The sequence below is a fragment of the Podarcis erhardii genome (genome assembly GCF_964252035.2).
Source record: "Podarcis erhardii genome assembly, chromosome: 6".
NCBI classification, from domain to species: domain Eukaryota; kingdom Metazoa; phylum Chordata; class Lepidosauria; order Squamata; family Lacertidae; genus Podarcis; species Podarcis erhardii.
This window is the reverse complement of record NC_138510.1, coordinates 29971213-29997722: the sequence shown is the minus strand read 5'-3', so window position 1 is coordinate 29997722 and position 26510 is coordinate 29971213. Positions and strand designations below refer to the sequence as shown.

Genomic DNA, 26510 nt, shown 5'->3' with positions numbered 1-26510 from the left:
TGCAGGAGTACGGCTCCAACCGCTCTGTCTGACGCGTCGGTCTCTAGTCGTATGGGCTTGCCTGGATTCACGTGCAGCAGCTGCTCCTCGGAGGCGAAAAGGCTTTTAAGCTTCTGAAAAGAGCGCTCCGCCTGTTCCGTCCACACGAACCTCTTTTTCTTGGAACTGAGAGTGTCCGTGATCGCTGCCGTCTCCTTTGCAAAACCTCTGATGAATTTGCGGTAGAAGTTGGCGAAGCCGATGAATCTTTGGACTTCCTTCCGATTGCGAGGGCTCTTCCAGTCCAACACCGCGCGGACCTTGGCGCTGTCCATGGCCAGCCCCTTGTCGGACAGCTTGTAGCCTAGGAAATCCACGTCCGTCACATCAAACTGGCACTTCTCTAACTTGGCGTAGAGCTTGTTCTCCCGTAGTCTCTGCAGGACTTCCTTTACGTCCTTCTCATGGGCCTCCTCCGTTTCCGAAAAGATCAGGATGTCGTCGAGGAAACACACGCATTTCTTGTAGAGAAGTCCCGCTAGCACGTGATGCATAAATGCTTGGAAGACGTGAGATCCATTTTGGAGACCAAATGGCATAACTCTGTATTCGTACGTGCCCAGAGGCGTGAACATGGCCGTCTTCCACTCATCGCCCTCCCGGATGCGTATGAGGTTATACGCTCCACGCAGATCCAATTTGGTGAAGATCTTCCCCTTCCTTACGGTTGCCAGGAGATCATCTATCTTGGGCATGGGGAAGGCCTTGGGTTTGGTCTTACTGTTTATGAATCGATAGTCCACAATGAGTCTTTTCTGGGGCGTGTCTTTCTTCTTTACAAAGAAAACAGGACTGCCCCCCACCGCTTTCGATTCTCGGATGAATCCGCGCTTCAAATTGTGCTCTATGAACTCCCTGAGTTCTTGCATCTCGTCCTCAGACATGGAATACAGCTTCGCAGTCGGCAGCTGCGCCCCCGGCAACAGGTCGATCGCGCAATCGTAAGGTCTGTGGGGCGGCAACTGGTCAGCTTCCTTCTCGCAGAAAACCTCCAGGAACCCCTCGTACTTGCGGGGTACTGCCTGCACCATGCCAAGTTGCAACTGCTGCTCAGCTCCCTCCTCCTGGCTGGACTGGATGCAATGTTGAGCACAGTACGATGAGCAAAAGGTGATCTGCCGTTGGTACCACGCTACAGCAGGACTGTGTCTCTCCAGCCAACTCATGCCTAATACTATAGGCGTGTCTGAAAGGCGGGTGACATTGAAGCTGATGACTTCTCGATGATTTCCAATCCTCATCACCATGGGAGGCGTCTGTTGCACAACTTGTCCTCCTAGCAATTTCCTGCCATCCACCGTGACTACGTTCAGAGGTGTTGTCGCTGGCAGAAGCGCTATACGATGCTGCTTGACAAAGTGCGTCCCCACAAAATCTGCGTTGCTCCCAGAATCAATCGTGATGGGGACTTCCAGGGTGGTTCCATTCGGCAACTGAAGTGTTGCAGTGAGCTGCACCGCTGGCTTGGGTGGTAAAGGGTCTGTGCGTTGCAAAAGCGCTGGGGACTGCTCTACAGATTCGCCTGGCTGAGCCCCAGCAGCTCTGCTTCCAGCCAGGCACTGTCGTTTCCCTGAGGCTGCTCTGCTTGCATCATTTCTGCTGCAACAGTTGCTAAAGCTGCAGTGTGTTTCTGCAGCCTCTGGGGACACTCTTTCGCCATGTGCTGTGCACTGTCGCAAATGTAACACTTCCTGGTCCCTCTAGGAGGCTTTGCCTTCACTGCACCGGAAGCTGGGGCTCTGGCTGTTGCTTGAGCCTTAGCACCACCAAGTTCCATGGGCTCCTCCCCCTGCCTTCCCAGTGGCGAAGGATGTGACTGACTGAACTCCCTGGGGATGAAAGAAGACGTCCTCGCTGGTGGACGCACCTGACGTTCTTCCTCAGTGTGCCAAGGACGTCCCTCGTGCCGTATCCCAATCGCCAAAGCCCTCTGCACAAGCTCCTCCAGGGTCTGGGGTCTGTCTCCCCTGGCAAGTTCATCCTTAATGGGACCGCTGAGCCCCTCCCAGAACAAATCCCTCACAGGTGCACAATCCTTCTCCCAGCTTAGCGCAGTCAGTAAAGCAAAAAATCTAGAATGGTACTGACGCACAGTGGCTTCGCCTTGCCGCAATCCAAAAATTTCCCTGCGTGCAAGATCCACATCTACAGTAGACTGGAAGCAGGCATCCATCGCTTTAATGAATTCATCTGCATCGCGGCGGGCAGGGCCATCTTCACGCCACAAATTGCGCAACCAGTCTCTGGCCGGCCCATGCAAGTGAGAAACAATAAACCCCACTTTCTCCTCCTCATCTTTAAAGTCATGACGAAGCAAGTGCAATGCATACAAAACGTCTGCTCTGAAACTGGGGTAGTGCTTCAGGTTCCCATCGAAGTGGGTGACTAGGCTGCCCCCCCTCCGTCCAAGTCCAATCCCCTCTGATCTGGACCCTGGGAACCCTTCCCTGCTTGCACGTTCCCACCTTGTTTGCAGGTCCTGGCAGCGCTTCTCCATTTCGTCATGCTTCTTCTGAGACGCAAGGACTGCAGCAGTGAGTTCGGAAACTGTAGTTCGCAGCGCTGTCAACTGCTCCTCCGCACTCATGGCTGTCACCGTTCGTGAGCTTTGCAAAAAAAATTTTTTGCGTTCTTTGGAGGGGACTTTCTGTCAGAGCCACCCTGGGTCCCAGCTCACAAGAGACCAAAGTCCAGTCCAAGCTATATACAAAAGGTTTTATTGAAGATCATTGTCGTCATTACATCCAAACTCCGTGGCTCCGCATCTGTTACCCTTAGATGTTAGAAGTCCCCTCTGAGTCCGTCCCTCCCCTGCACCAATTTAAGAGGCTTGTACTGCTCCACCTTTTCCTCTCTTTCCTTTTCCGCAGGGTCTTCCTGCCCCCCTGTCTTCCCTCTTTCCGGGACTCCCCAGAGGCTGAGTCTTCTCCCGCCTGCTCCCCCCTCCTTCGTGCTTTGGCACCAGGCTCCTCCTCAGAGCTCTCCTCATTTCCGCGCGCCTCTATATTTGAACTTGGCGCGCGTACGTTGCCTCTGACCTTCCTTTCTACAGTTACGCTGCTCTCGGTACTACACTCCTCCCTTTCAGGCAGGACGTCTTGCTCCGAACTCCTCCCCCTTCCTCCTTCCTGTCCTGCTCTTTCTGACACACTGGCAACTCCCCCCCCTCCACTCCGTTCCGACGGGGGAGCTGGTCCCGCTTTGCCACTCCCACTGGGGATTCCCTCTTCGTTCCCCTCTTTCTGACTGATTCCCTCTCTATTGCCCCTTGGCCTGACCAGGGGGGCTCCCTTCTGGGAATCCTCTGATTCGCTAGACGGACTTTGGGACAACCTCGGCTCATTGTCGTCCTCTTCCTCCTCGCCCTCGCTCTCTGTCTCCTCTCTCCCTAAAACCCTGACACCCACCATCAGTATAGCATGCTTGGAAAGATGGGTTAGAATAATAAATCATTAGAGATTGAGCAGGCAACCTCCTTTATAGGAGTATACAAGAATCTTTAATTACATTTATTATTTTATTTCTCACAGTACACTAGGGTTTGCTTGTTTTCATGATGATAAGCGGTCAGAGTTACCGGTCTAATCATTCTCCTATCACCATTAATGTGCAGGTTTACAAGTGTGTTGTGAAAAATTGTGCTCAAACATTCCAGAAGCTGGATTCCTTCTTGGAGCATATCAAGAACCATCAGGAGGAGCTGAGCTACCGTTGTCACCTTTGCAGCAAGGACTTCCCCTCCCTCTATGAACTGGGTGTCCATCAGTATTCCCACAGCTTGCTCCCTCAACACAGTCCCAAGAAGGACATTGCCATTTACAAGTACGGTAGTTGTTGGGAAAGTGCTTTTTCTGTCTATGTTTGACTTCAAGCTTGATTTTGTTATTGTCAGGGCAAACAGTTAACATATATGTGGCAGTCAAGTGATGACAGAGACTATTTTTGATTGAATGGTTTAGGTGGTAGATGAAACATATCAGATGAAACTGTGGTTTGGGATTCTGGTTTGAGAGTAAGTAAACTATAAGGTAAAGGTAAAGGTACCCCTGCCCGTACGGGCCAGTCTTGACAGACTCTAGGGTTGTGCGCCCAACTCACTTAAGAGGCCGGGGGCCAGCGCTGTCCGGAGACACTTCCGGGTCACGTGGCCAGTGTGACAAAGCTGCATCTGGCGAGCCAGCGCAGCACACGGAAACGCCGTTTACCTTCCCACCAGTAAGCGGTTCCTATTTATCTACTTGCACCCGGGGGTGCTTTCGAACTGCTAGGTTGGCAGGCGCTGGGACCAAGCAATGGGAGCGTACCCCGCCGCGGGGATTCGAACCGCCGACCTTTCGATTGGCAAGCCCTAGGCGCTGAGGCTTTTACCCACAGCGCCACCCACGTCCCAAGTAAACTATAGTTTGTTGCAATTCAAATGAAATGGCAAAACACTGGTTTTCTAAAAACTAGAAGCAGAAGATATTAATCTCTGTTGTTGGAAGCTTGTACTAATTCTGTACTGACAAACTGTTGCATCTTTATTTATTTAAAATTCTTACACCTCACTTTGTTGCTCCAAGAGGCTCTCAAAGTGATTTAGAAAAGATTCTCAAAGCAAAACCACTTACAGAAACAGAAATTGCACACTGTCCATATGAAATAAAGGATTTTTAGGCCAGTGAATTAAGTCATTGTCACTGGTCACAGATTAGAGAACATTTTGAGAATAAAATGTGGCCCTCAGATCTTGAAAGTTCTCAGACTAGGTGACTAGGCTTTACTCAGATATTTTTGGGAGCTATGGTGTCAATGGTCAACTTGGGGTACAAGAACAAGTTTTCTTTAAGCTCTCCATCCCCCAATCCATTCCACCTGCCTCCATTGTTTTAAAGACTAAATTACCTCAGTTAAGCAATGCGGGAGCGGGGGGACAGCTTAGAACTGAAAATTAGGAGGAAGTGATTTATCTGTTTATTACAGTTTTAATCCCAGCACTTTTCAAAGCAAAGCACATGGTCCTTCCCCATTCTTTTAGCCTCGCAATCAACCTCCCAGTTCTGTAAAGTAGGTTAGGCAGAGAGTTAGTTACTGACTGATGTCTGGCTGAGCAGAGATTTTAACCCAGATATCCTGTGCCTAAGACCAAGCACTCTTAGTCACTACATCACACTGGGGACTCAAGGTTATAAATTGTCTCATTTTCTTCTTTGATAATATTAATAATAAATATCAGTGCATACTAAAATTGGACCCTAGTCCTCTAACTAAATGCATTCTTTCTTCTTCCTCCTGCTTCAGGTGTGTCAAGTGTGTAAATAAATATTCTACCCCAGAAGCCCTGGAGCATCACTTACAGACAGCAACACACAACTTTCCCTGTCCTCACTGTCAGAAGGTAGGTAGATGATGCCCTTGACGAAGTCCATTTACTCTTTTGTGCCATTGGTGGTTTTATTAGCTATTTTCCCTATGACCTCTTATTTATTTGTGCAGACTTCTTTTCTACCCTATCTTTGTGAGATCTGCTAGGCTGAGAAAATAGATTTATCCAAGACTGCCTACTGAAAGGTTGAAGTTGCATATTGGATGCATGCTAATGTCCAGTTGACCTGTGCAATATTTGCACTGTCACAGGAGCTAAGCATGGGCCACATTGCCCCTGGGTTAACAAGGTGTGTTCTGTCCTATGACTCTTCCTCCCATATTTGGACCTGCAGGAATTGACCATGCAATTATAACTAAAAGAGCATCTCCAAGATCTGTTATGTCATCGTTCTCTCCGGATGAGAGTTGCACTGCACGTTTTTATGGTGAGCGTCATTTAGAAAAACGTGTGCCCTTAGCCCAGGAGTAAGGGCTGCTGCCCTTCCAGATGGCTGTGCTCTTAGTCATGTGTTGTCTTCTTTTTCCAGGTGTTCCCTTGTGAGAGGTACTTACGACGACATCTACCTACACATGGGGGTGGAGGGAAATTCAAATGTCAGATCTGCAAAAAATTCTTCCGCCGAGAACACTACCTCAAACTACACGCTCACATTCACTCGGGTAGGCAATAGCACAGTGTTTCTTTCCTGCATGTTGAACCCATTCATTCTTTGGGGTCTGCTGTTACCATTTCTAGTGATGATCAGCAAACTGCTTCCTAATGTAAGCCCATTGTTTTAAAGTCATTAAGATCAGGCTTGCCCCCCTCCCCTTATAGTCATTATTTTATTGTTTGCATTTCACTTAGCTGTTTGAATAGCTGCAGCCAGCAACTATTGGTTAGGACTGGGGTCAGCATTTTTTTTCAGCAGGGGGCCAGTCCACTGTCCCTCAGACCTTATGGGGGGCCGGACTATATTTTGGAAAAAAAGAAGAAGAACAACGAATTCCTATGCCCCACAAATAACCCAGAGATGCATTTTAAATAAAAGCACACATTCTGCTCATGTAAAAACACCAGGCAGGACCCACAAATAACCCAGAGATGCATTTTAAATAAAAGAGCACATTCTACTCATGTAAAAACATGCTGATTCCCAGACCATCCACAGGCCAAATTTAGAAGGCGTTTGGGCCGGATCTGGCCCCTGGGCCTTAGTTTGCCTACCCATGGGTTAGGAGGTCACTGTATATGCAACTGATCACCTGGATGAACAAACAGGCAAGTTTTATGTAGAAATGTGACTTCTCTGTTAACACCAGATGTAGTATTGAAACTGTTTAAAATGCATCCAACTGTCTACACAGTTCTCAGTAGTTAACATCAGGCATATGACTCTCAAGGATTGTGGCCAACAGGGAGAGATAGATGAGAGATCTTTGGGAACTTAAGAGCCTGGTTCTGCTGCATCTGTTTTCTGTAGCTCAGCCAAAGCAAGGGGTATTAGAATATCTGTAAGCCAAGCTTAGCCTGCAACTCCCTTGCTGAGTTTATGTCTCTGTCCTACACAGGTGAAAAGCCTTTTAAATGCTCTGTGTGTGACTCAGCCTTCAACAGGAAAGATAAACTCAAACGGCATATGCTGATCCATGAGCCTTTCAAGAAATATAAATGCCCCTTCTCGTAAGTATCACGCTTTCAACAGCAGCCAATAATGGCACTGGCTTTGCAGCCATTAGATGTAAAGTGTAATTCATCTTTGACTAGTTTCTGTTTATAGGCTAACTTAGGGCCTTTTGAAGTAAGGGAATAGCCTTTTTGGAGGGAAAAAAGCCTTCTGATTTTACTGGCTCTGGGATCTTGTCTCTGTGCAGTAGTTACTCTTCTGATTAACCACATTCTCTCTTTTCATTGTTCATTGGAAGACAGTTTAGAAATGAAAGAGCTAGGCAGACAGTGGTGGTGCCTTGCAATTCTAAAGGCACTTCTGGATGGCATCATCACACCTTACATAAGGTGCTTAGACACAGACGTTTGGTTAAACCTCCCCACTGGCCCATACTCAATTCAGTGAACTTTGTTATCATGCAATCCATACTTCTGCTTACAGCAAGAAGGGTTTTACTTGGTTTTGCCTCTCCCTTTTGTCGCTCGTTTGGCTTATTTGCTTGAGTCATTGGCTGCACAGGCATCTTAACAGAATGCAGCTTTAATGTATTTGCTTTATATTTGGTATGAATTGGCAGGATGATGGAGGGTTAGATCTGATGGGTCATTTTGGTTCCTTCCAACTCTTCAATTAAGGATAAACTTGCAACTCTTCATTGGCACAATACTTGCATTTCTTTTTCAGTAGTCCAGTTTTCCGAAAGCTATGCAAAAGGCAAAAACAGCAAAAAGCATTTTTCAGTTGTCAGGCCAATTTGATCTGCAATGTTATGCTGGCTTTTTTCTTCTTCTTTTGGTATCATGACAAGGAGATCTGAAAGCTCTGATGATTGTTCTGCTATTTAAAATCATAAGAAACACCCAGCATTACTTGCACACTGCTGAAACAGAACTACATCTGAGACTCCTATCTGTATCATTCAACATCTGATTAAATATTTGTTTTAAATTTTTGTCACAGAAATCATACAGGCTGCAATAAAGAGTTCAACAGACCGGACAAATTGAAAGCTCATATTCTCTCCCATTCAGGTAAATGAAATTCTGGCTCATGCTCTGCCCTATGCTGCAGATAAACAGGTTCATTTAATTTTCTTCACTCACCTAGTTATTGAACCACAGTGATCTTTTTGTTTTTTTGTTTCTCAGCTGCAGGTAAGGGCGGGGACAGTGTAGCTCTCAAGAATATGTCTGAGGCTCTTCAGTTTAGAAAAGAGGTGAATAAGGCAGCGGAAATAAAGGGCGTATAAAATTATGCTTGGTGTATAAAGAGTAGATAGATAAAGTTGAATGGTGGGATATTCAGGACAGACATAAAGAACTACTTCACAGAACACATAGTGGCTTCCACAGAATTTGGTGATAGCCACTAACTTGTATAGCTTTAGAAAGGGATTAGGTAAATTCATGGAGGATAAGGCTATCAATGCCTACTAATCATGATGGCTATGTACAACTTTCAAGATAAGAGGTACCATTCCTCCATATAGCAGTCACTAGGAAACTACAGTGGAAGGGTGCCATCATCCTCTTGTCCTGGTTATTGGAATCTGATTAGCCATTGTGGGGAACAGGATCCTGGACTAGCTGGGCCTGTGTTCTGACCTGGCAGGGCTCTCTTTATGTTCCTAGTCCACAAGCCCTTTTGCAACTAAGTTGTGTTCTTCTTGATTTAGGGATGAAGATCCACAAGTGCCAATACTGCAGCAAGGCCTTCAGCCGGCGAGCTCACATGGTGGAACACCAGCGCTCTCACACTGGAAACTATAAATACCGCTGCCCTACATGCAGCAAAGGCTTTACACGCCAGAAGTACATGAAGGACCACAAGTGTAGACTGAGTTCAGCCAAGGACAAAGAGCTGCCAGTCAGAAAGTCCCAGAAGAAGTGGGGGACTCGTGGGCGGAAAGTGGGGCTTCCTGTTTCAGCTCAGTTGACCTTGACAGAACTGAAAGACAGTGCAGATGGAGGAAACCCTCAGAAAGGTGGTCCCAATAAAGAACAGTTTCCAGTGTCTGACACAGTCCTGTCCATTGTGGTTGGCAGATCAACGGCCGTGTCGGCAACAGACTCTGATCTTGGCAACCCTACCCAATGCAGTGGCATTCCATCCAACCTTGCTCTAGCCGAGTTGCAGCCTGGCTCGGAGAGACCATGCGCCATGCTAGCAGTCCCTGTTTACATTCAGGCTACTGAGTAACTGAATAGCACTGTGACTTAATGGGGGAAATAATTCCTCTGCTGTTTGATGGAGATATGCTGCTGCAGGGGATTGGAAATGAATGAAAGGGGTATGTGTACTGTATGTGTGCGTGTATGTTTCAGCTGCCATGATGCAGTGATCAGCATTCATAAAGAATTTTGTTGATAAAACTGACAGTAGCTTCCCTTATCCAGATGAATTAATCATGCGGAGCACTGAAAGGTATGGTTGCATGCTTTTCTTTGAAAGATGCTTATGGATTAACATAATTTATGATGATTCCTGAATCCAGTGAGAAACACAATACAGAATATTGAAATAACATACAAGACCTAATTTATTTATTTTTAATTGTACTGCATCCCATTTGTAATTATTTTCTGAAATTTGCAATACCCTGTATCTGGACAATTTGTCTTTCCAGCTGTAAGAAAACAATCCTTCGTACTGGGAGTAAGTCCATTATGTTTTCCATTTGGAATGTCATTCATAAATGCTCTCAACAGAAACATCTTATGACTCTGATGTATGTAGAAAAGGGACGCAGTTCTGCACAAATATCATGGTCCAGTTAAAATTTGATCTTTCCCTCATGAACTTACTAGGATTGGCATATGATGAGCAGCAACCTCATATAAAAGGAAACATGCCTAAATGCATGATTTAGAAATGCAAGTGTGCTGCAAGTGTACAGGCAGCTAGTGACTGCATTGTGAAGAAGGGCAGAGAAAAATAACGAGCAATTCTTGCTCAATTCTGTGTAATCAACAATGCCTAATGAAGAATTGGAGAAGGAATGTGAGAGACAGAGGCGAGAGCAGGGAAAGTTGAACTAAACAGTTTAACAATTAACAACATCCTCACTAAAACAACATCCTCACCCACCCATAGAACTGATGTTACATTTTCAAGTTTTGCCATAGCCAGGCTACCTAAATTCAGACCACGAACCTCAGAAAAACAAATGTACTGTATTTGGAAAAGCTTCATGACTGAGCCCGAGCCACCTGGCATTTCAAGTACAATCTTTAACAATGATGTTTTATTTCTGCTGTTGTTATCATTTATTACTTTTCAATACGGTGTATCCTCCAAAGAGCTGAGAGTTGCATTTTAGTCCCACAACAACCCCATGAAGTAGGTTAGGCAAGAGAAACTGACTTGCTCAAGGTCACTTAATATCAGCCCACATCCAAACCCACCATTCAAGCAAGTCACTTTTAGAGGCTCCTAAAAGGTTCAACCTGTGGGCTCAGGGGCGGCTCAAGATATCAGCTGCTTGAGGCGAAGGACGAGATGGCACCTTTCTCCAAGACCACAAACTGGTGGTTGAATCTTACTACAGTACAATACTGGTGAACTGGACAGCGTCTTCCCCAGCACATGGCTCTCATAACTATGGCTCTCCCCTCCCTGCACCTGCCTCTCTCTCCCTCATGGTAGGGCCGGCCTGTATGGGGCATCTCCTAATGCTTTGGCGGAGGACAGGACTACATCTCCCAGCGTTCAACTGAGCAGAGAGAGAGAGTTAAAAACAAAAAAAACCCAGGCTCGTGCGAGCGCTCCTCGCGCGTCGCCAAGTGACGTCACCCCCCTCAGAGAACGAGAGGAAATCCTCTGAGTGAAAAAACTACGGCAACCGGCAGGCCTTGCGTGTTATTTACATACTCGCAGCCTGTTGAGTAGCCAGGGCTGGGGAAGAAGGCTGTGGGCGGAGCCGCCGTTGCCGTGGCGCCCGGAGTGACGTGAGAGAGATCTCGGGCGGTCCTACCGGGAGGCCGGGAGTCAGTCAAGGGGCAGCCGAGGCTGACGTGCCGGCGGGGGCTTTGCGTGTGTGGCATCTGTGTGTCAGTCAGGGAGTGGTCACCGTGAGGGCTCGGGCCTGTGAGAGGCCCTACAGCCGCCGCCGCCGCCGCCGCCGCTGGTGCTGGTGGAGGGGCCTCTCCGGTCGGGAGGAAGGCGGAGGTGGTGTCTCTTTCCTGGCGTTTTGCCTCAGCCCCGGCGGTCTTGGGCCGGCCCCGCTTCCCTCCCTCACGTAACCGGGAGGTCGCGGGGGGCCGCCGTTTCTGGGCTGCCGCTTTCTCCGCCTGCGGCCCAGCCATGTCGGGGCTGCTGGGCAAGCTGTTCGGGACGGGGGGGAAGGGCGGCGGCAAGGGGCCTTCCCCCCAGGAGGCCATCCAGCGGCTTCGCGACACGGAGGAGATGCTGAGCAAGAAGCAGGAGTTCCTGGAGAAGAAGATCGAGCAGGAGCTGGGGGCGGCCCGCAAACACGGCACCAAGAACAAGCGCGGTGAGCGGGCGCGGGTGGGCGGCAGGAGGAAGAGGGGGCTTCTCTCCCCGGGTGGGACTTCTTTTCGAAGTTCACTTTATTTATATGCTGATTTCCCACCCACACAGTGAACTGCGCCCAAAGCGCCTCGTAATAACCGCTAGCGGAGTCGCTGTCAAAACACGTAACATCTTCGGGGAAGGGGAAGCAACTTTACAGAACACCCAAATTGCATCCAAGTAAGGAATAAGATAGGTAGATATAAATCCGTAAATAAAAGACTTTCAGTATTATAGTTACTTCGTTTGATGCTTAACAAGCAGAGTACAAAATCAAAGCTTGCAGACCTAAATAAATAAAAATGACCAACGGGACCAGTGCTGGACATACTCCAAGGGACCACAGCAGCCTAAAATCTACCTGTGGCAAGAGGGGTGTAGAGACAGAAAGGTGCTTCTAAAGGAAAGGATGGTGCTGGGGTCGGTTAGAGCAAAGTAAAAACACAGCCTAATAGATAGGAAGAGAGCTTGCTTCACAATGTTGTGTATGTTTACTTATAGATAAGACACCTTGCAATCTGTAGATTTTTACTTTCACTAAAATGTGCCTAAGATTGCGGTATTAGTGGCATTTTTGCCTTAAAAGCCTCCAGGGTAATGTTCAGCCTACTAAGAACACAGAATAGATAAACTAAACATGCAGCAACTATCAATGAAATGGCACACAAGACAGGAGCAAAACACATTTCCATTATTGGGGTGGCCTGCTTGGTCTCACCAGATCATTGTTATAAGGCTACAGTTCCGTAATTAAAAGTACCCAGCCCAGAGCTCTTCCTCCATTCCTATTTTTGTGGGCCTCTTGTGAGTTTGGCATGCAGATAAGTTTTGCAGGCTTTTCTCTACACTGCTTTAAGCACAAAAGAGACTTCAAATGTTGAGGGGGGAAGTAAAGGGGGCTGTTATGTGAACTACACTGGAGGCATACAAGTTTATTCAATATAGTCAAATAAATGGCAGCTGGTTTTCAGAATGGGAACATTATTGTAGTATATCTGAAAAATATGGTGTGCTTTATGTTTCCATGTGCCCATCTCCTATAGCAGGCATGTCTAACAGGTTGATCGTGATCTACTGGTCAATTGCGGGGTGGCCCTGGTTGATCCTAGTCGATCTTGGGACAACTTTGCTCCACCCTCCAATGACAATGTAGATCACTGCCAATTTTTTATACTGTGAGTAGATCAGTGTCTTGGGACTTCAGTGTGCCTGTCCCACAGTAAAAGTCTCTTTCATTTTTCTCAGGCCGTTAGTAGCATTTGCATCTTGAACTCTCCTGGTTTGGGGCCTATATACACATAAAAGTGTAAGGTAGCAGATGCCTTGTTTCTATAGTTTGGACTTAATTCTTGATGCCAGCAATTTGCTGTACATCTATCCCGGTCTTACTCTTTTCCCATCCCTCTTTGAGTTTTGCTCTTCAAGTTCTGCTGTAGCACTCAGATCTTGGGTTAGTTTGAGTGGGATTCTGTGAGGGAGTACCTTAGGGTTAGCCTCTAGATACAGCATCTTTTCTATGTCCCTGCTCAGTTTTGGGTTGCTTCCTTGGGGCTGCATCCAGACCTGTGCAGGGCAGGGAGGCAGCTGGGTACACTTGCTCCAAGCCTCAGAGGACTAAGCTGGCTGGGGGGTGGAGTGTGCTAGAGGCCTGTCAGACTTATGCTGTCATGTCAAGAACAGGACTTCTCCCTCAGGCCTCAAATAAGCTCTGCATGGGCCTGGCTGCATCCATTTGAAGCCTAGACCTAGGTAGGAACCTGCACTTTGTGCAGGGTGATCTGTAATCTTTAAACTAGCACCAACATTGTATTTCCTCATTGAGGCTTCCTTGCTGAGGCTAAGTTCTAAGTTCTCTTGTCAGGGTCAGTATTCCTTATTTCTTAGTTGAACCTGAGGCACATTGAAAAGATATTAAACAAGAGGCTGTTTATCTTATCTCATTTATGAAGCTGCAGTATATGTTCCATGTTATGTTGCTCAGGACTATTTTCCTTTAATTGACACTGTTTCATTCTTATCATGGATTTGCGATTTAGTGTGCTGTGCATGCTTATGGTATTTAGAAGCAACAGGGTCTCCTTACAGTAATACTGGAACTTTTTATCTCCACAGTAGAATGTTGCTGTGTATACAATTTATGTACATTCTTTACCATTTATTTCTTTTGTCAGCTTTTATAACCATGACTTGTAAAAAATGCCAAAATAAAGGGAGAAAGCTATAGGCTTCTTTAATTCATCATCTGGCTAGTTGGAAAAGCTTAGTTTGCTGATCTGGCAAATGCTTCATTTACAAAAGAATGCTGCACTTTATGCTGTAATGCAATTTATTGACAGCTGACGTGTTATGGTGAGGAGATTGAGCTGCAAATCAAGATGTCCCCTGTTTGACTCTTACTGTTCATTAGGTAGCCGTAGAATGATGCTGGTCTGCTTTGCAGGATGGTTGTAAAGATCACAACAAAATAATTTCTGAATAGGAATATTTCATTAAAGTACCACACTAGTCAGTGTGGGAGAAGATACTTGCTTCTTGCTTACTTCTGACAGTAGTTCTTACTACCTTGAGACTAGACTGAGGGCTAGCTTGTGGTTACAGAAGAGTTCAAAATTGAAAAAGGAACACGACAAGGCTGCCCGATCTCCCCTCTGTTATTTATCTCGGTTCTGGAGGTGCTCTTGAACATGATCAGAGGGGACCGGCTGGTGGAAGGGATTCAGGTCGGAGCGAAACAATATAAACTTAAAGCTTTTGCAGATGACCTAGTTTTGACCCTGCAGGAGCCAGAATCTAGTACGAAAAGAGTATTACAACTGATTCAGGACTTTGGTCGGGTGGCGGGATTTAAATTAAACAAACAGAAAACCAAGGTGCTGGGAAAAAATTTGACAGATACAGAGTCAGAACGGTTTCAGAGAGAAACAGAACTAACTATGGTTAAAAAGGTAAAGTACCTAGGGGTAAACATAACAGCAAAAAATCTGAGTCTATTCAAGGATAACTATGAAAAATGTTGGTCTGAAATTAAGAGAGACCTGGATAGTTGGACAAAATTGAAGCTTTCTTTGTTAGGCCGAATTGCTGCTATTAAGATGAATGTATTGCCAAAAATGTTATTTTTGTTTCAAACACTACAGATTGTGGACAAAACGGAGTGCTTCCGGAAGTGGCAGAAAGATATATCTAAATTTGTCTGGCAGGGCAAAAAGCCCAGAATTAAGTTTAAGATATTAACAGACGCGAAAGAAAGAGGGGGCTTTGCCCTGCCAGACTTAAAGTTGTACTATGAAGCCGCAGCTTTCTGCTGGCTAAAAGACTGGCTACTTCTCGAAGACACTGACGTACTGGACCTGGAAGGTTTTAACAATGCTTTTGGTTGGCATGCATACTTATGGTATGACAAAGTTAAGATCAATAAGGCCTTTAAGAACCATATTGTCAGGAAAGCAGTGTTTAATGTCTGGACAAAATATAAAGACTTATTGGAAAATAAAACTCCAAGGTGGCTTTCACCTCTGGAGGCTAAGGCCCGAAAAAGACCCAATATGGAGGCCAAATGGCCAAAATATTGGGAAATATTAGAAAAAGATGGAGACAATTGGAAATTGCAGAGTTTGGAGAAAATGAAGGATAAGGTGCGAGACTGGTTACATTATGCTCAGATTAAAGAAGTTTTTAAAAATGACAAAAAGTTAGGGTTCCAGGTGGAGAAATCGAAGTTAGAAACAGAATTGTTAGAACCAAAGACCAAGGTACTATCTAGAATGTATAACTTGCTGTTAAAATGGAATACACAAGACGAAATGGTTAAATCGGCTATGATAAAATGGGCACAGGACATTGGGCATAACATTATGTTTGAGGACTGGGAAAGGTTGTGGACCACTGGGCTGAACTTCACCGCATGTAATGCTCTGAAGGAAAATGTAATGAAAATGATATATAGATGGTACATGACCCCAGTTAAACTTGCCAAAATATACCATTTGTCTGATAATAAATGTTGGAAATGTAAAGAAAATGAAGGAACATTCTTTCACCTCTGGTGGACATGCCCTAGGGTGAAGGTCTTCTGGGAAATGATATATAATGAGCTGAAAAAGGTATTTAAGTATACCTTCACTAAGAAACCAGAGGCCTTCCTTCTGGGTATTGTCGGCCAGAAGGTGTTAAAGAATGACTGAACATTCTTTATGTATGCAACAACGGCAGCAAGGATACTCATCGCAAAAAACTGGAAAACTCAAGATCTACCCACACTGGAAGAGTGGCAGATGCAACTGATGGACTATATGCAACTGGCCGAGATGACTGGCAGAATCCGTGATCTGGGAGAAGAGAAGATGGAGGAAGACTGGGAGAAATTCAAGATGTATCTACAAAAACATTGTAATTTGGTTGAATCTTAAGAAGGATGCTAGATTATAAAAAATTGGCCACCACTAAATTAGATTTAAATTTGATGATAAGTGAGACTAAAGAAAATATAAAATTTTTGGGAAGAAGTGCTAGATTATATTTGAATGAGTGGACATGAGATTGTAAACAAGTTGATAATTTGTTTGGAAAAAACTTTTAACAATGTAAATGGGAGCGGGAGACGTGAGGGAGTCCAAAGAAGTGATGAAATTATGTCTGTGATAGAAGTAAGATTGTTTATTATTTGTGCATTTATATTTAAAAACTTTAATAAATATTTATAAAAAAAAAAAAATAGACTGAGGGCTAGCTTGGGCATGTTGAAGGTCTGAGATCAGAATCTCCTATATGCTTGTAAACCTCAAAACAGCTATGGGGAAGGAACACTAGAAAAGGTGTTTAAAATGAGCAAGCAAGCAAGCAAACAAAAATCTCATGCTATTTCCCTGATCTAAATCATCCCCCAAGCTTCAGGAGGAAAATGTCAGGCACAGATGTACATTTCAGCAATGTCTTGTCATTCTTCTTAAAATTAAAGTGTTACTGCATCCATTCATGTTGATTAGCGTGCATAGAATTAGAGAAAAATTCCTATGGTTGTCCCCCCAAACTTGCCAGTTTTAGCAGAAGTCATGGTGTGTGTATGTACAATACAACATTGTGTGTTGCAAGTGCCTACCATTATGAAAGTTGAGCAGTAGAGCTCCAGTATGCTGTATCTGCTAATAGTCAAAAAGACATTTGCAGTGAGGTCAAGGAAGTTAAAATTTGATGTTGTAAAATCAATAAAAATTATTATAAAAAAAAAAAAGGAAGTTAAAATTTGAAAAACCTATTCCCTGATGTATACAACTCTCAAACTCTCGATGAGTAAGGACTTTCCCTTCATGTGAAGAAAGCTGCAGCAGATTGAGCAGATGAGACCAATAGTGTGTCCAACAGTCAAGATGGCAGTTACTGCACGTGCTGTAGAGCAGTGTTTCCCAACCTTGGGCCTCCAGCTGTTTTTGGACTACAATTCCCATCATCCCTTGCCACTGGTCTTGCTAGTCAGGGATGATGGGAGTTGTAGTTCAAAACCAGCTGGAGGCCCAAGGTTGGGAAACACTGCTGTAGAGGAAAGTGAGGGGCAGTTGGGGCTCATCAACCTGGGAAGGTAGCCCATCTAAGAGAAGAAAATCTCTGGTCCTAAACCTCCACTGCCTTGTGGGACATCTTCAGAGAAGAAAAGGCTAAGGAGCAAACCCTACACAAATCCAGAGTGGAGTCCCTAAGGTGGTGGGATGGCACCTTATACATTTGGCCTTCCGGTCAGCTACTCCTGCAGCCAAGCTGATGCCAAATGTATTGCTCTGCTTTTCTTTGGGCCACATCAGCAAGGCAGAGAGGAGGATCTTGTCATCTGGGCAGCCCAGGACCTCCATACATACGGCCCAGGCTTGTTCCCTGGGGAGGTTACTTTGGTGCTTGGTTTGACTTCACCCCCAGAGGTGCAGTCCACTGTTTCTTGAGACAGATGGATGCCAGCAACAACTCTATTCCGAAGATTCTTAAAATACTATAAAGATGCATTTTTAGAGAGGATGATACAAAAAACATAGTTGAAACTGTAAGCTGATCTTCTGTTATGGTCACCAGTTGATTATAAATCTTGGTACAAGTGCATTTAAAACTGCATTTCAGTCCTTTGCACAGAAATGACAATAGCAAGAAAGAATTTGTTGAGCAGCAACGTAGCACATTTGAAACCTGTCTACGTCCCATCAAAATGAATGGAATTGCACTAAAGTTGTCAGTATCCCAATTTCCACTGCAGATTGCTGTTTACGTTGAGTTCAGTCTTAAGAGTTCCACAAGAATCTGCATGCAGGTCTTAATGAGTGAAGTTTAGTGCTTCTGATGATGCGAGTTAGTGATTCAAGTTTATTGAGTGCTAAAAGGAATTTTTTTGCTATAAAGGAGAATTGCTATTCCTTAATTTCCAAGTCTCTTTTAAGAGGCATACTAGATTAGGGTCATCTCTGGTGTAACATACAGTGTAAATAATAGAGCATAACTTCATATGACTGGGATGTTGAGGCTTCTGTTTTCCCTGCTTACTGAAATGTTCAGATTCATAATATTGCAAAGAAGATGCTAAATTTTATTATCATCTCTTGAAGAAGTTATCTTTTTACCTCTGGATAGGTAATGCTCTGGTAATAAATACAATTAATTTTTAGCTCAGTTGGAATTTATAACAAGAACAATTTTGCTGTACATGCTTTGGAAATGACTTGTAAAAAAATTCAGTGCCTGAAAACTTCATTGTAACAGAACACTATAGTTATTCTCACAATTACCTGATGCAGATGGGTCAAAATGACTTACTGCCACCTGACACTTAAATGCCCAGAAACAACACTCTGCCCAGGCAATATATGAACAGATCTATTTCAGTGTTGCCCTGCGTCATACGTTAATTTAACTTGTGTTGTTGCTGAAAATAGGTAAAGTTGCATAGGGTTAGGCAACAAACTGGACTGCTATTCGTAGAATAGCATCATAGGATTCTTTGAAAAGATGGTTTTTAGAAGATAATGTAACTCATCCTGGCAGAAACAGTGCAGTGGCTCTACCATAACACTTGACCTACAGTTTGAATGTTTTACAGTGGAAAGCGGCTCAAATTCCAGCATTCACAGAGGGCAGCCAGATGAGGGAAACTTCTAAATGTTGGCTTTGTTTACTTCTTGAAAAGGTTTTACAAACTGCAGATGGCTGGAGCTGTATTCCTGCTCAGTATAATTCCTGTTTAAGGTTTTAAACGATAAATTCATTTAATTAGGAACCTTCAGTGGGCAGTGGATAATGGTAACTGTTGCATCTTAATTTTAATGGTATAATGAAATTTCCTTTGCTATAAATGTTTAGCTTATAAAATTAAAAACGGACACCTGATTGCATACTATTTAATGTGAATAGTTTTGTATAGCCATTTTAGTTTTGTAACTAGCTATAATTCTGCTTGAGTACCAATTACTACATCAGTTCAAACTGCCCCAAACTGATCCGCTTCCATGTGTACCAGGCAGCCTAGTTTCTTGTATCTTGTTCAGTATTCCTGTTTGCATTTTCCAGTTCTCCACTATGATAACATGCTAGAGTGAACTAGAAAATCTTCACCTATGCAGAGGATTGCCTCCTTTTTTATATATAAGATTTTATTACAGGTTTTTCATAATACAATAAAAGAAACTAATCTAAATAAAAAAAAAAAGAGAGAGAGAAAACATAGTCATACGCCTTGCTTGATTACCATATTTTCCGGTGTATAAGACGACTGGGCGTATAAGACGACCCCCAACTTTTCCAGTTAAAATATAGAGTTTGAGATATACTCGCCGTATAAGACTATCCCTCTTCCAATGCACACCAAATAAAAATTAGAAAGACCAGTCCCCAGTCTGGCTCGGAAATCCACTCCACTTCCTGGGGGGGGGGTGGCGTGGCCGGGTCCATTTAAACAGAGGAGCGAGCTGGAGGGCTTCCTCTTTGGCTTGCTTCCTCAGTCACTAGGACGCCGCTGCACTTTGCTCAGTTATTGCTTTTGTTGGACCTGCTGAAGCATTTTGGGGGATTTTTTACTGCTTTTGTTGAGCTGCTCTCGTGGAATTTGCTTGGGACGTGGAACAGCTGACAGGCGCTGTTTCAACCCAGGGTGGCTGGAAAAAAAGCCTTTGTTGGACGCCCCAATCAATTGGCAGTGGGTGAGTCCATTGCTGTGCGTGGGGAGCAGGGCATTTGAGGGGAGTGCTGCCTCAATTGCTGCTCTCGCTTTACAACTTTGCCGCCCTCGTGGCAAAAAAGCTTCTAGGTTTCTCTGTTCCCAGCCACCTGCCCCTCTTAGCTTCCCCTGCCCGAACTGCTCCCTTTGTTGTTGCCCTCGCAGCATCATAATCGGCTCCCCCCCCCGCCATTTCCTACCTTTGCTTACTCCTTTGGCTGTGCCACGCTCTGCTTCACTTAATGCTGTTGTTGGTTCCCTGCCTTTGTTGTGAGCATTTCCTTTTCTTTTACTGCGGGGGCTGCTTGGGTGAGGCAGCGGCCACGTGTCTAGTTGCTGGGGCAAAGCAAGGCTGCCATTTTGGACCACATGGTCTACTACCAGGAGTGGTTAGGGTCGTTCTGTTGCTGGTGATTGGGGAGGCTTCTGGGGCCAATTTCCAAGTGTATTTCTGCTTCTTCTAGAGAGCTTGGTGTCCTCCGATTTAATTTGCTGTCGTTTTGTTCTTTGGTGGGGAGCTGCTGCTGTAGCCGGTGTGTAAGACGAGCCCTGACTTTTGAGAAGATTTTCCTGGGTTAAAAAGTAGTCTTATACGCCAGAAAATACAGTACTTGAACACGCTTATCTCCTTTCATAGCACCCTCTGAAGAAGTGCAGGAATGTAGGGGGGTGGTGTGAAATTTCCAATGCTGACAAAAAAAATTGAAGTGCCCCCGCCAAGCTGAGTTTTAATTGACACCAAGAAATGGGAGATCCTCATTGCCTCACTTTTTCCTTGAGGAGAAGGTGCCCTAGGGACGGTTCTCCTGCAGCTACTTATGCCTGCCCTGTACCAAATGTCCTTGCTTACTCAGAGTGTTCTCCTCTCTTTCCTGCCCCCAAAGTATCTTAGATGGTGATCATATAAAGTGTTTCCATTTCTTACATAGTGACTAAGACAAAACATCCAGATTTTATGCGTTTCTTGTGTTCATTTTACTTGACATTCTTTTGTAGTTTGAATAATTCTTTGAGCCTTCTCTCATTACCTGCTAGTCTACCATATTAGAAAGATTGAATGAAGGTTTATTTGTCAACAAGCCTGCCATGCCTTGTGTGCTAAGCATCTAAGCTTCTAGTACTTGGCTGTTGGCTGTAGATCCTGCAGTTTGATACTGAGTAGACAAACAACTCAGCAACAAAATTGATTTGCTTAGAGAAAGACACCTCTTGGTAACAAAAGTTAATTAAACTGGGAACACAAAAGATGCGAGAGGCATAATTGGTAGCATAAATTTTAAGTGGTTTTATGTTCTGAACATCATGCTTGTAGAAACAGTTTTAGATGCACATTGTATATCAATCATCATTTGTCTTGTTTTTGACCAGCTGCACTTCAAGCCCTAAAACGAAAGAAGAGGTATGAGAAGCAGCTTGCACAAATCGATGGCACATTATCAACAATCGAATTCCAGAGGGAAGCCCTGGAAAATGCCAACACCAACACTGAAGTGCTCAAGAATATGGGATTTGCTGCCAAAGCAATGAAAGCTGCTCACGACAACATGTAAGATGCTCTTCATCATTGGTTCATTGAATGGGCCAACTTTTCATTGAGTGCAGTACAAAGGGACACATTCACTCTTTGCCCATATTCCCTCTTTTTTGGATAGTTCTGGACAGTTATAAACCAGTCTGCACACAGTAACTCAAATTCTGCATTGTGCAGCAGGACTTGTTTCTATAAAAGTATGCACAGACGTGGTATAAGCTTTCAAGTAACTGATTATGCTCTTTACATGTAGACATGCTTTATCTGTAAGCAGCATATAGTTTGAAAAGCATGTGGCTTTCATGGTTAAAGTCTTTGGATTTTACTTCCAGATTATGCAACTGAATAGATGCAAACAAGTTATAATTATTAGCGCAACCAGTTATTACTGTTACAATTTTTATTTAAATTAGTCTGAATTCTTGCTCAGGAAATAATGATTTCAAAGGAAGAAGTGTGTTTTAAATCAGCATTATTGTTTTCTTGATGATTTGAATCAGTTTGCCCTGGTGGTTAGCTGAATATTTCCTTTAAGCTATTGAGACTTGTAATGATCTCCAAGACTAAACAGGTGAATGGTTCAAATAACTTAAATCCTTTTCCTACAGGGATATTGACAAAGTAGATGAACTAATGCAAGACATTGCAGAACAGCAGGAGTTAGCAGAAGAAATTTCAACAGCTATCTCCAAGCCTGTGGGAATCGGTGAAGAATTTGATGAGGTAAGTACCAAACAGTTTAAGACAAGTATGACGTTTGTACACATACAAGCTTAAGGATTTCAAAACACACTTACTTCTTGTGACTCAAAATATTATGTAATGAGAACAAACTCATGATTTTTCCATCTTAAATAACAACAGAAATGTGAGTTTAGTACTCTGGCTTGCTCTTAGGAACAACAGAATAATTTGGATATGTAAATGTTTTGAGACACCTAGAATTCCCAGTTGTGTTGAGTTGGACACGAAGGTTTCTTACAATTATATGATGTTACAAAATTGGCAACAGTGATTTCTGGTCCTAGCACCTCTAACTGCAGCGTCTCTCTCCTTCAATAATAGGATGAACTGATGGCTGAACTAGAGGAACTCGAACAGGAAGAATTGGATAAAAACTTGCTGGAGATCAGTGGTCCTGAAACAGTTCCACTTCCCAATGTGCCCTCAATATCTATACCTTCAAAACCAGGTGAGTGCCTTGCAATTGCTAAAGACAGGAGCATCTTATTACAAGTGAATTTGTCAAAAAAGCATTGTAATATGCCATTCTTGTGATTTTATTTCTCAACTACTGTGCAAAATTTACACACACTAATCTGTTTCACAGAAGGAAAGCCAGTTAAGTTCCCTAGTTATCTTTATCTACAGATCTAAAGTCATGGTTCTCAAATCTAAGGGGGGGGGGGCTTCCTCAGGATCTATCTCTGACACCTTAAACCCCATAAGCAGTTCTCTGATCGCCTATTCCAACTAATCAATGGTTTCCAGGTTGGAATATTTCATTTGCTTTTATTCCCCCAGGGATGAGAACAATTGTCTCTCAAACAAAAGGAACTTGGGTGACAAAATTCTTCCCCCATACCTTTAGTTTGAGAATCACTGTCTTGGGTATGAGAATAAATGGATGTGGTTCTGGTTAAAATCCCTTTCCCATAGTGTTGTAGCATTGCACAGTTCTGATGGCAGCATGCAGATGTTGCCCATGTGTGGACAACACAGCAAGGAGCTTTTTAAACATGCCCTCCATTTTTCCATATAACCTGGCATACCACCCCAGGGAAGCAAGCACCACTTTAAAACACTGCCTGCCATTTGGCTACTAAGCCATATTTAAGGAGCTTCTATTGACATAATCCCTAGAGAACTAGGGCTTGGATACCTGAAAGTATCCCTTTTAGGCTCCCATCTAGGCCTCTCCATTTCTTGAGATCATTGGAAGAGGCTGTCACTGGTTGTGCCACTGTCACAGATGTACATTATGCAGCAATCTGGGAGAGGGTTTTTGGTGGCCCCTGCCTTGTAGAGCTTCCTCTTTTCTGAAATAAGGCAAGAAACTCTTGAATTTTCAGAACATGCTTAGTACTTGTTCACTCAGGTATTTGTTGGTTGCTAAAATGATTTCTTGGGGTGTATTTGTGTGACATAATTTTGTTGTGATTTTAAATATTTGATGATGATAGATTTTATTATTTTATTTTATTTTATTTTATTTTATTTTATTTTATTTTATTTTATTTTATTTTATTTTATTTTATTTTATTTTATTTTATTTTATTTTATTTTATTTTATTTTATTTTATTTTATTTTATTTTATTTTATTTTATTTTATTTTATTTTATTTTATTTTATTTTATTTTATTGTGTTTACATGCCATGAACTGCTCTTGTATTGGCCAGATGAAGAGTGGGTAAAATACCTAAAATAAAATAAATACATTGAGCAACTGCAGACAATCACAACACAGTCTTTAATCTTGTGGTGTTGTGTCTTTTTCTAGCTAAGAAGAAAGAAGAAGAAGAGGATGATGACATGAAAGAGCTAGAAGCCTGGGCTGAAAACATATAACTACACCAGCTGCCCAGCTGGAGAAACAATTGAGACTCTGCTCACCTGTTGCTACAGGTGCATGTATGGGTGGGAGACATCATTAAGCGCAACGCCTTTATTTCTTTAATCCCATAGCTGTGGGAATTGCATTCTCCATAGCATGGTCTGAGCAAGGGAAACAAAGTTTCCAAAGAAAGTTGCCTGCAGTTTAGGGTGTTGACTTACTTTAAATAATAAACCTTATTGGCAGAATTCCAACATTCAGCTTCTGGACTATGCTAATGCCACTGCTGGATCACCATCTTTCAGAGTTCTGACCATGCTGAATCTGACTCGGGATACGAAGCCTGTAACTTAATTTGATGGAAACGCTTTTAGAAGTCTTGTAAAGTATTTCAAAAAGAAAAGTCATAAGCCATTATTGGCTTATTATGCTTAGATGTACAAATGCATCACTTAGGCTTTTAGTTCTTTAAAGTCTCTATTTATATCCATTGGTGGCATTGACACTCCTCTCTCCGCATTACACTCACTTGGTCGCTGTTCCCAGTTGGATTTGGTGAGGTGGATTTGGAATGTTGAAGTAATTCTATGATGGAAGTAGGTGAAATTGACACTAGCTGTACATTTTTCTACATAGCACCTGGAATGTTGATTGCTATCTGTGATATCCAATTCCCATTCAGACACAAACATACATTTATTTTAAATAAGGATCTATGGTTTGCACTGTATTAAATACCTTGATTGATTTTCGTACCTGCCTGATGTCTTCACTATGCATGTATGTAACGGAAACTTGGAGAACCTTGTTGGGATTTCCCCCACCCCATTTTGTACATCGGTATTCTCTGGTACTTCGGTCTTCCTTCGAGGCAGAAGTGTAGATATCCAAGTATGTGCCACTTTGGTTCTTAAGTTGAATATTCAGAATAGTATCTGCTAGAAATACTAATACATTCTCCCCTCCCTCCAAATGAACAGAATTTGAATAGTTCTAAGCCGTGCCTATTTGTGAAAGCTTACTGCTGTGTCAGCCCATCTGATGTTGAATCCATTTGCCACATGGTGTTCATTAATTTGCTACAAACAACTCTGTGCCAGAGCCAGAAGCATTGCCTTGGTTAATAATAGAAGGGGCTTTGCTCTTAGTACATCATACGTTTTTCAGCATTCAACCTTTCAGTATTCTATATGGAACTCTGCCGCCAAGTATTTGTAGAAAAGGAAGAAAGCAGACAACCGCTACTGAAAATACACAACATCCCACAGTAACTATCTTAGTATTGGTTTTGGAAAGGCTTAGTCCAAATGCTGGCTGAGGCAGCTGTCTTGGCAGTTTCTCTGCTCCATAATATGGTAGAAATCTCATTTGAAAATTTCCCTGGGGTATAGCTGAAGATTATAGTCTGATATGCATTATGGTTGCTGCTGTTTTCAGCATACCCTTGTTTCCTATTAATGGTGTCCTTCTGTTTCCTATATTCGTGGATGTTCTGCTCCTCAGGATTGTGTGCCCATTTTCTCAAGAATGGTAAATTATGCAATTGTAATTAATGTTCTCATGCATTCCCCTGCCCCTATGCACCATAGGGGATGTGCAACCCCCCCCCAAAAAAAGTCAAGGGCTGATCTCCAGTGCTAGTTATGATCAGAGTAGCCCCATTAAAATGAATGGACTTTAAAGTCCATTGATTTTAATTAGTCTATCTCAGTATGATTTAATGTGAAATATATTCCTTCCATGTAGTTCTGAAGTAGCTACAATTTTGTCTGGTCATCTCGAACCCCTGTCACGTGGCTTCCAGTGCAAATTGCCTAATTTTGTCTCTTTCAAAGATGGCTGGAATACAGTGATACACGCTACATTGCCGGTCCCTTTTGTAGATTTGTACTTGCAGTAATCCCCACTCTGTTATTAAAGCTGATCATCCTATTGAGGACCGTGATTGCAAGGGTTTAGAAAATTAGCCAGAGTGCCTAAATGAGATTCTTCTGAACCAGAGAGCTGTAATAAGTCTAATCAATTTAATGAATATGTTAAACCCCTTATTTCTGCTTCCGTGGACTAAGTCCCAGAGTCACATCTGTATATGGCTTTCACAGTTGTTCTACCTTTTCCTTTCCCCTTTTTCCTGCCTAAACTATTGTATTCACCTGGAATTCTCTCTTTAAATACAAATAATACAAAATTCATTATAAAAATTATGAGGAAAAGTACAATCAAAGCCTGGGAGGGCTTCTCAAATTAAGTCTTATTTACAAGCTCCCTTCATATGTTAACCTTGGTTCCTGAACAGCTCCGTTTTAGAACGTATCGGCTCCTGAATGCCAAAAACCCAGAAGTAAATGTTCCGGTTTTCAAACGTTTTTTTGAAGCTGAATGTCCAACGCAGCTTCCGCTTGAGTGCAGGAAGCTCTTGCAGCCAATCAGAAGCTGTGCCTTGGTTGTCAAATGTTTCGGAAGCCGAACGGGCTTCTGGAACGCATCACGTTCAACAACTGAAGTTTGACTGTAGAAGGGCAACCATTATGATTATATTCTTCATCCAAGTATATGACATGAACAAAATTTTTAGAATTTATAACTTTATTGATTTTCCTGAGAAACATCAGTAAAAACAGAAATGGCACAATGTATTAAATTATCCCATGTC

At 43.3% G+C, this 26510-nt stretch overlaps 2 protein-coding genes across 4 annotated transcripts in view; both read left to right on the top strand.

The window, feature by feature from the left end:
* The window catches only part of ZNF341 (zinc finger protein 341), a 29145-nt gene extending 19379 nt beyond the window's left edge, over nt 1-9766 (top strand). For 2 of the 3 annotated variants that reach the window (XM_081866787.1, XM_081866789.1), the window contains 6 exons: nt 3653-3861; nt 5320-5416; nt 5934-6066; nt 6958-7069; nt 8016-8086; nt 8731-9766. In XM_081866787.1, the coding sequence (XP_081722913.1) occupies nt 3653-3861; nt 5320-5416; nt 5934-6066; nt 6958-7069; nt 8016-8086; nt 8731-9254 (1146 nt within the window). In that variant the 3' untranslated portion in view covers nt 9255-9766. Of the gene's footprint in view, nt 1-3652; nt 3862-5319; nt 5417-5933; nt 6067-6957; nt 7070-8015; nt 8087-8203; nt 8272-8730 lie in introns of all 3 variants that reach the window. The other variant, XM_081866788.1, reaches the window with a different exon arrangement.
* A 1187-nt stretch (nt 9767-10953) lies between these two features.
* CHMP4B (charged multivesicular body protein 4B) lies at nt 10954-24612 on the top strand. The gene is made up of 5 exons (XM_081866814.1): nt 10954-11547; nt 21139-21316; nt 21910-22024; nt 22367-22493; nt 23804-24612. Exons 1-5 carry the CDS (start codon nt 11358-11360, stop codon nt 23869-23871), a joined length of 678 nt encoding a protein of 225 aa, XP_081722940.1. The 5' UTR covers nt 10954-11357; the 3' UTR covers nt 23872-24612.
* The last annotated feature ends 1898 nt before the right edge of the window (nt 24613-26510 follow it).

Excerpts from the sequence above, each read along its gene's own strand:
- CHMP4B (XM_081866814.1), top strand. The coding sequence starts at position 11,358 with ATGTCGGGGCTGCTGGGCAAGCTGTTCGGGACGGGGGGGAAGGGCGGC. Across the intron at positions 11,548-21,138 it reads CGGCACCAAGAACAAGCGCG|CTGCACTTCAAGCCCTAAAA; the intron begins GTGAGCGGGCGC and ends GTTTTTGACCAG. Across the intron at positions 22,494-23,803 it reads ATCTATACCTTCAAAACCAG|CTAAGAAGAAAGAAGAAGAA; the intron begins GTGAGTGCCTTG and ends GTCTTTTTCTAG.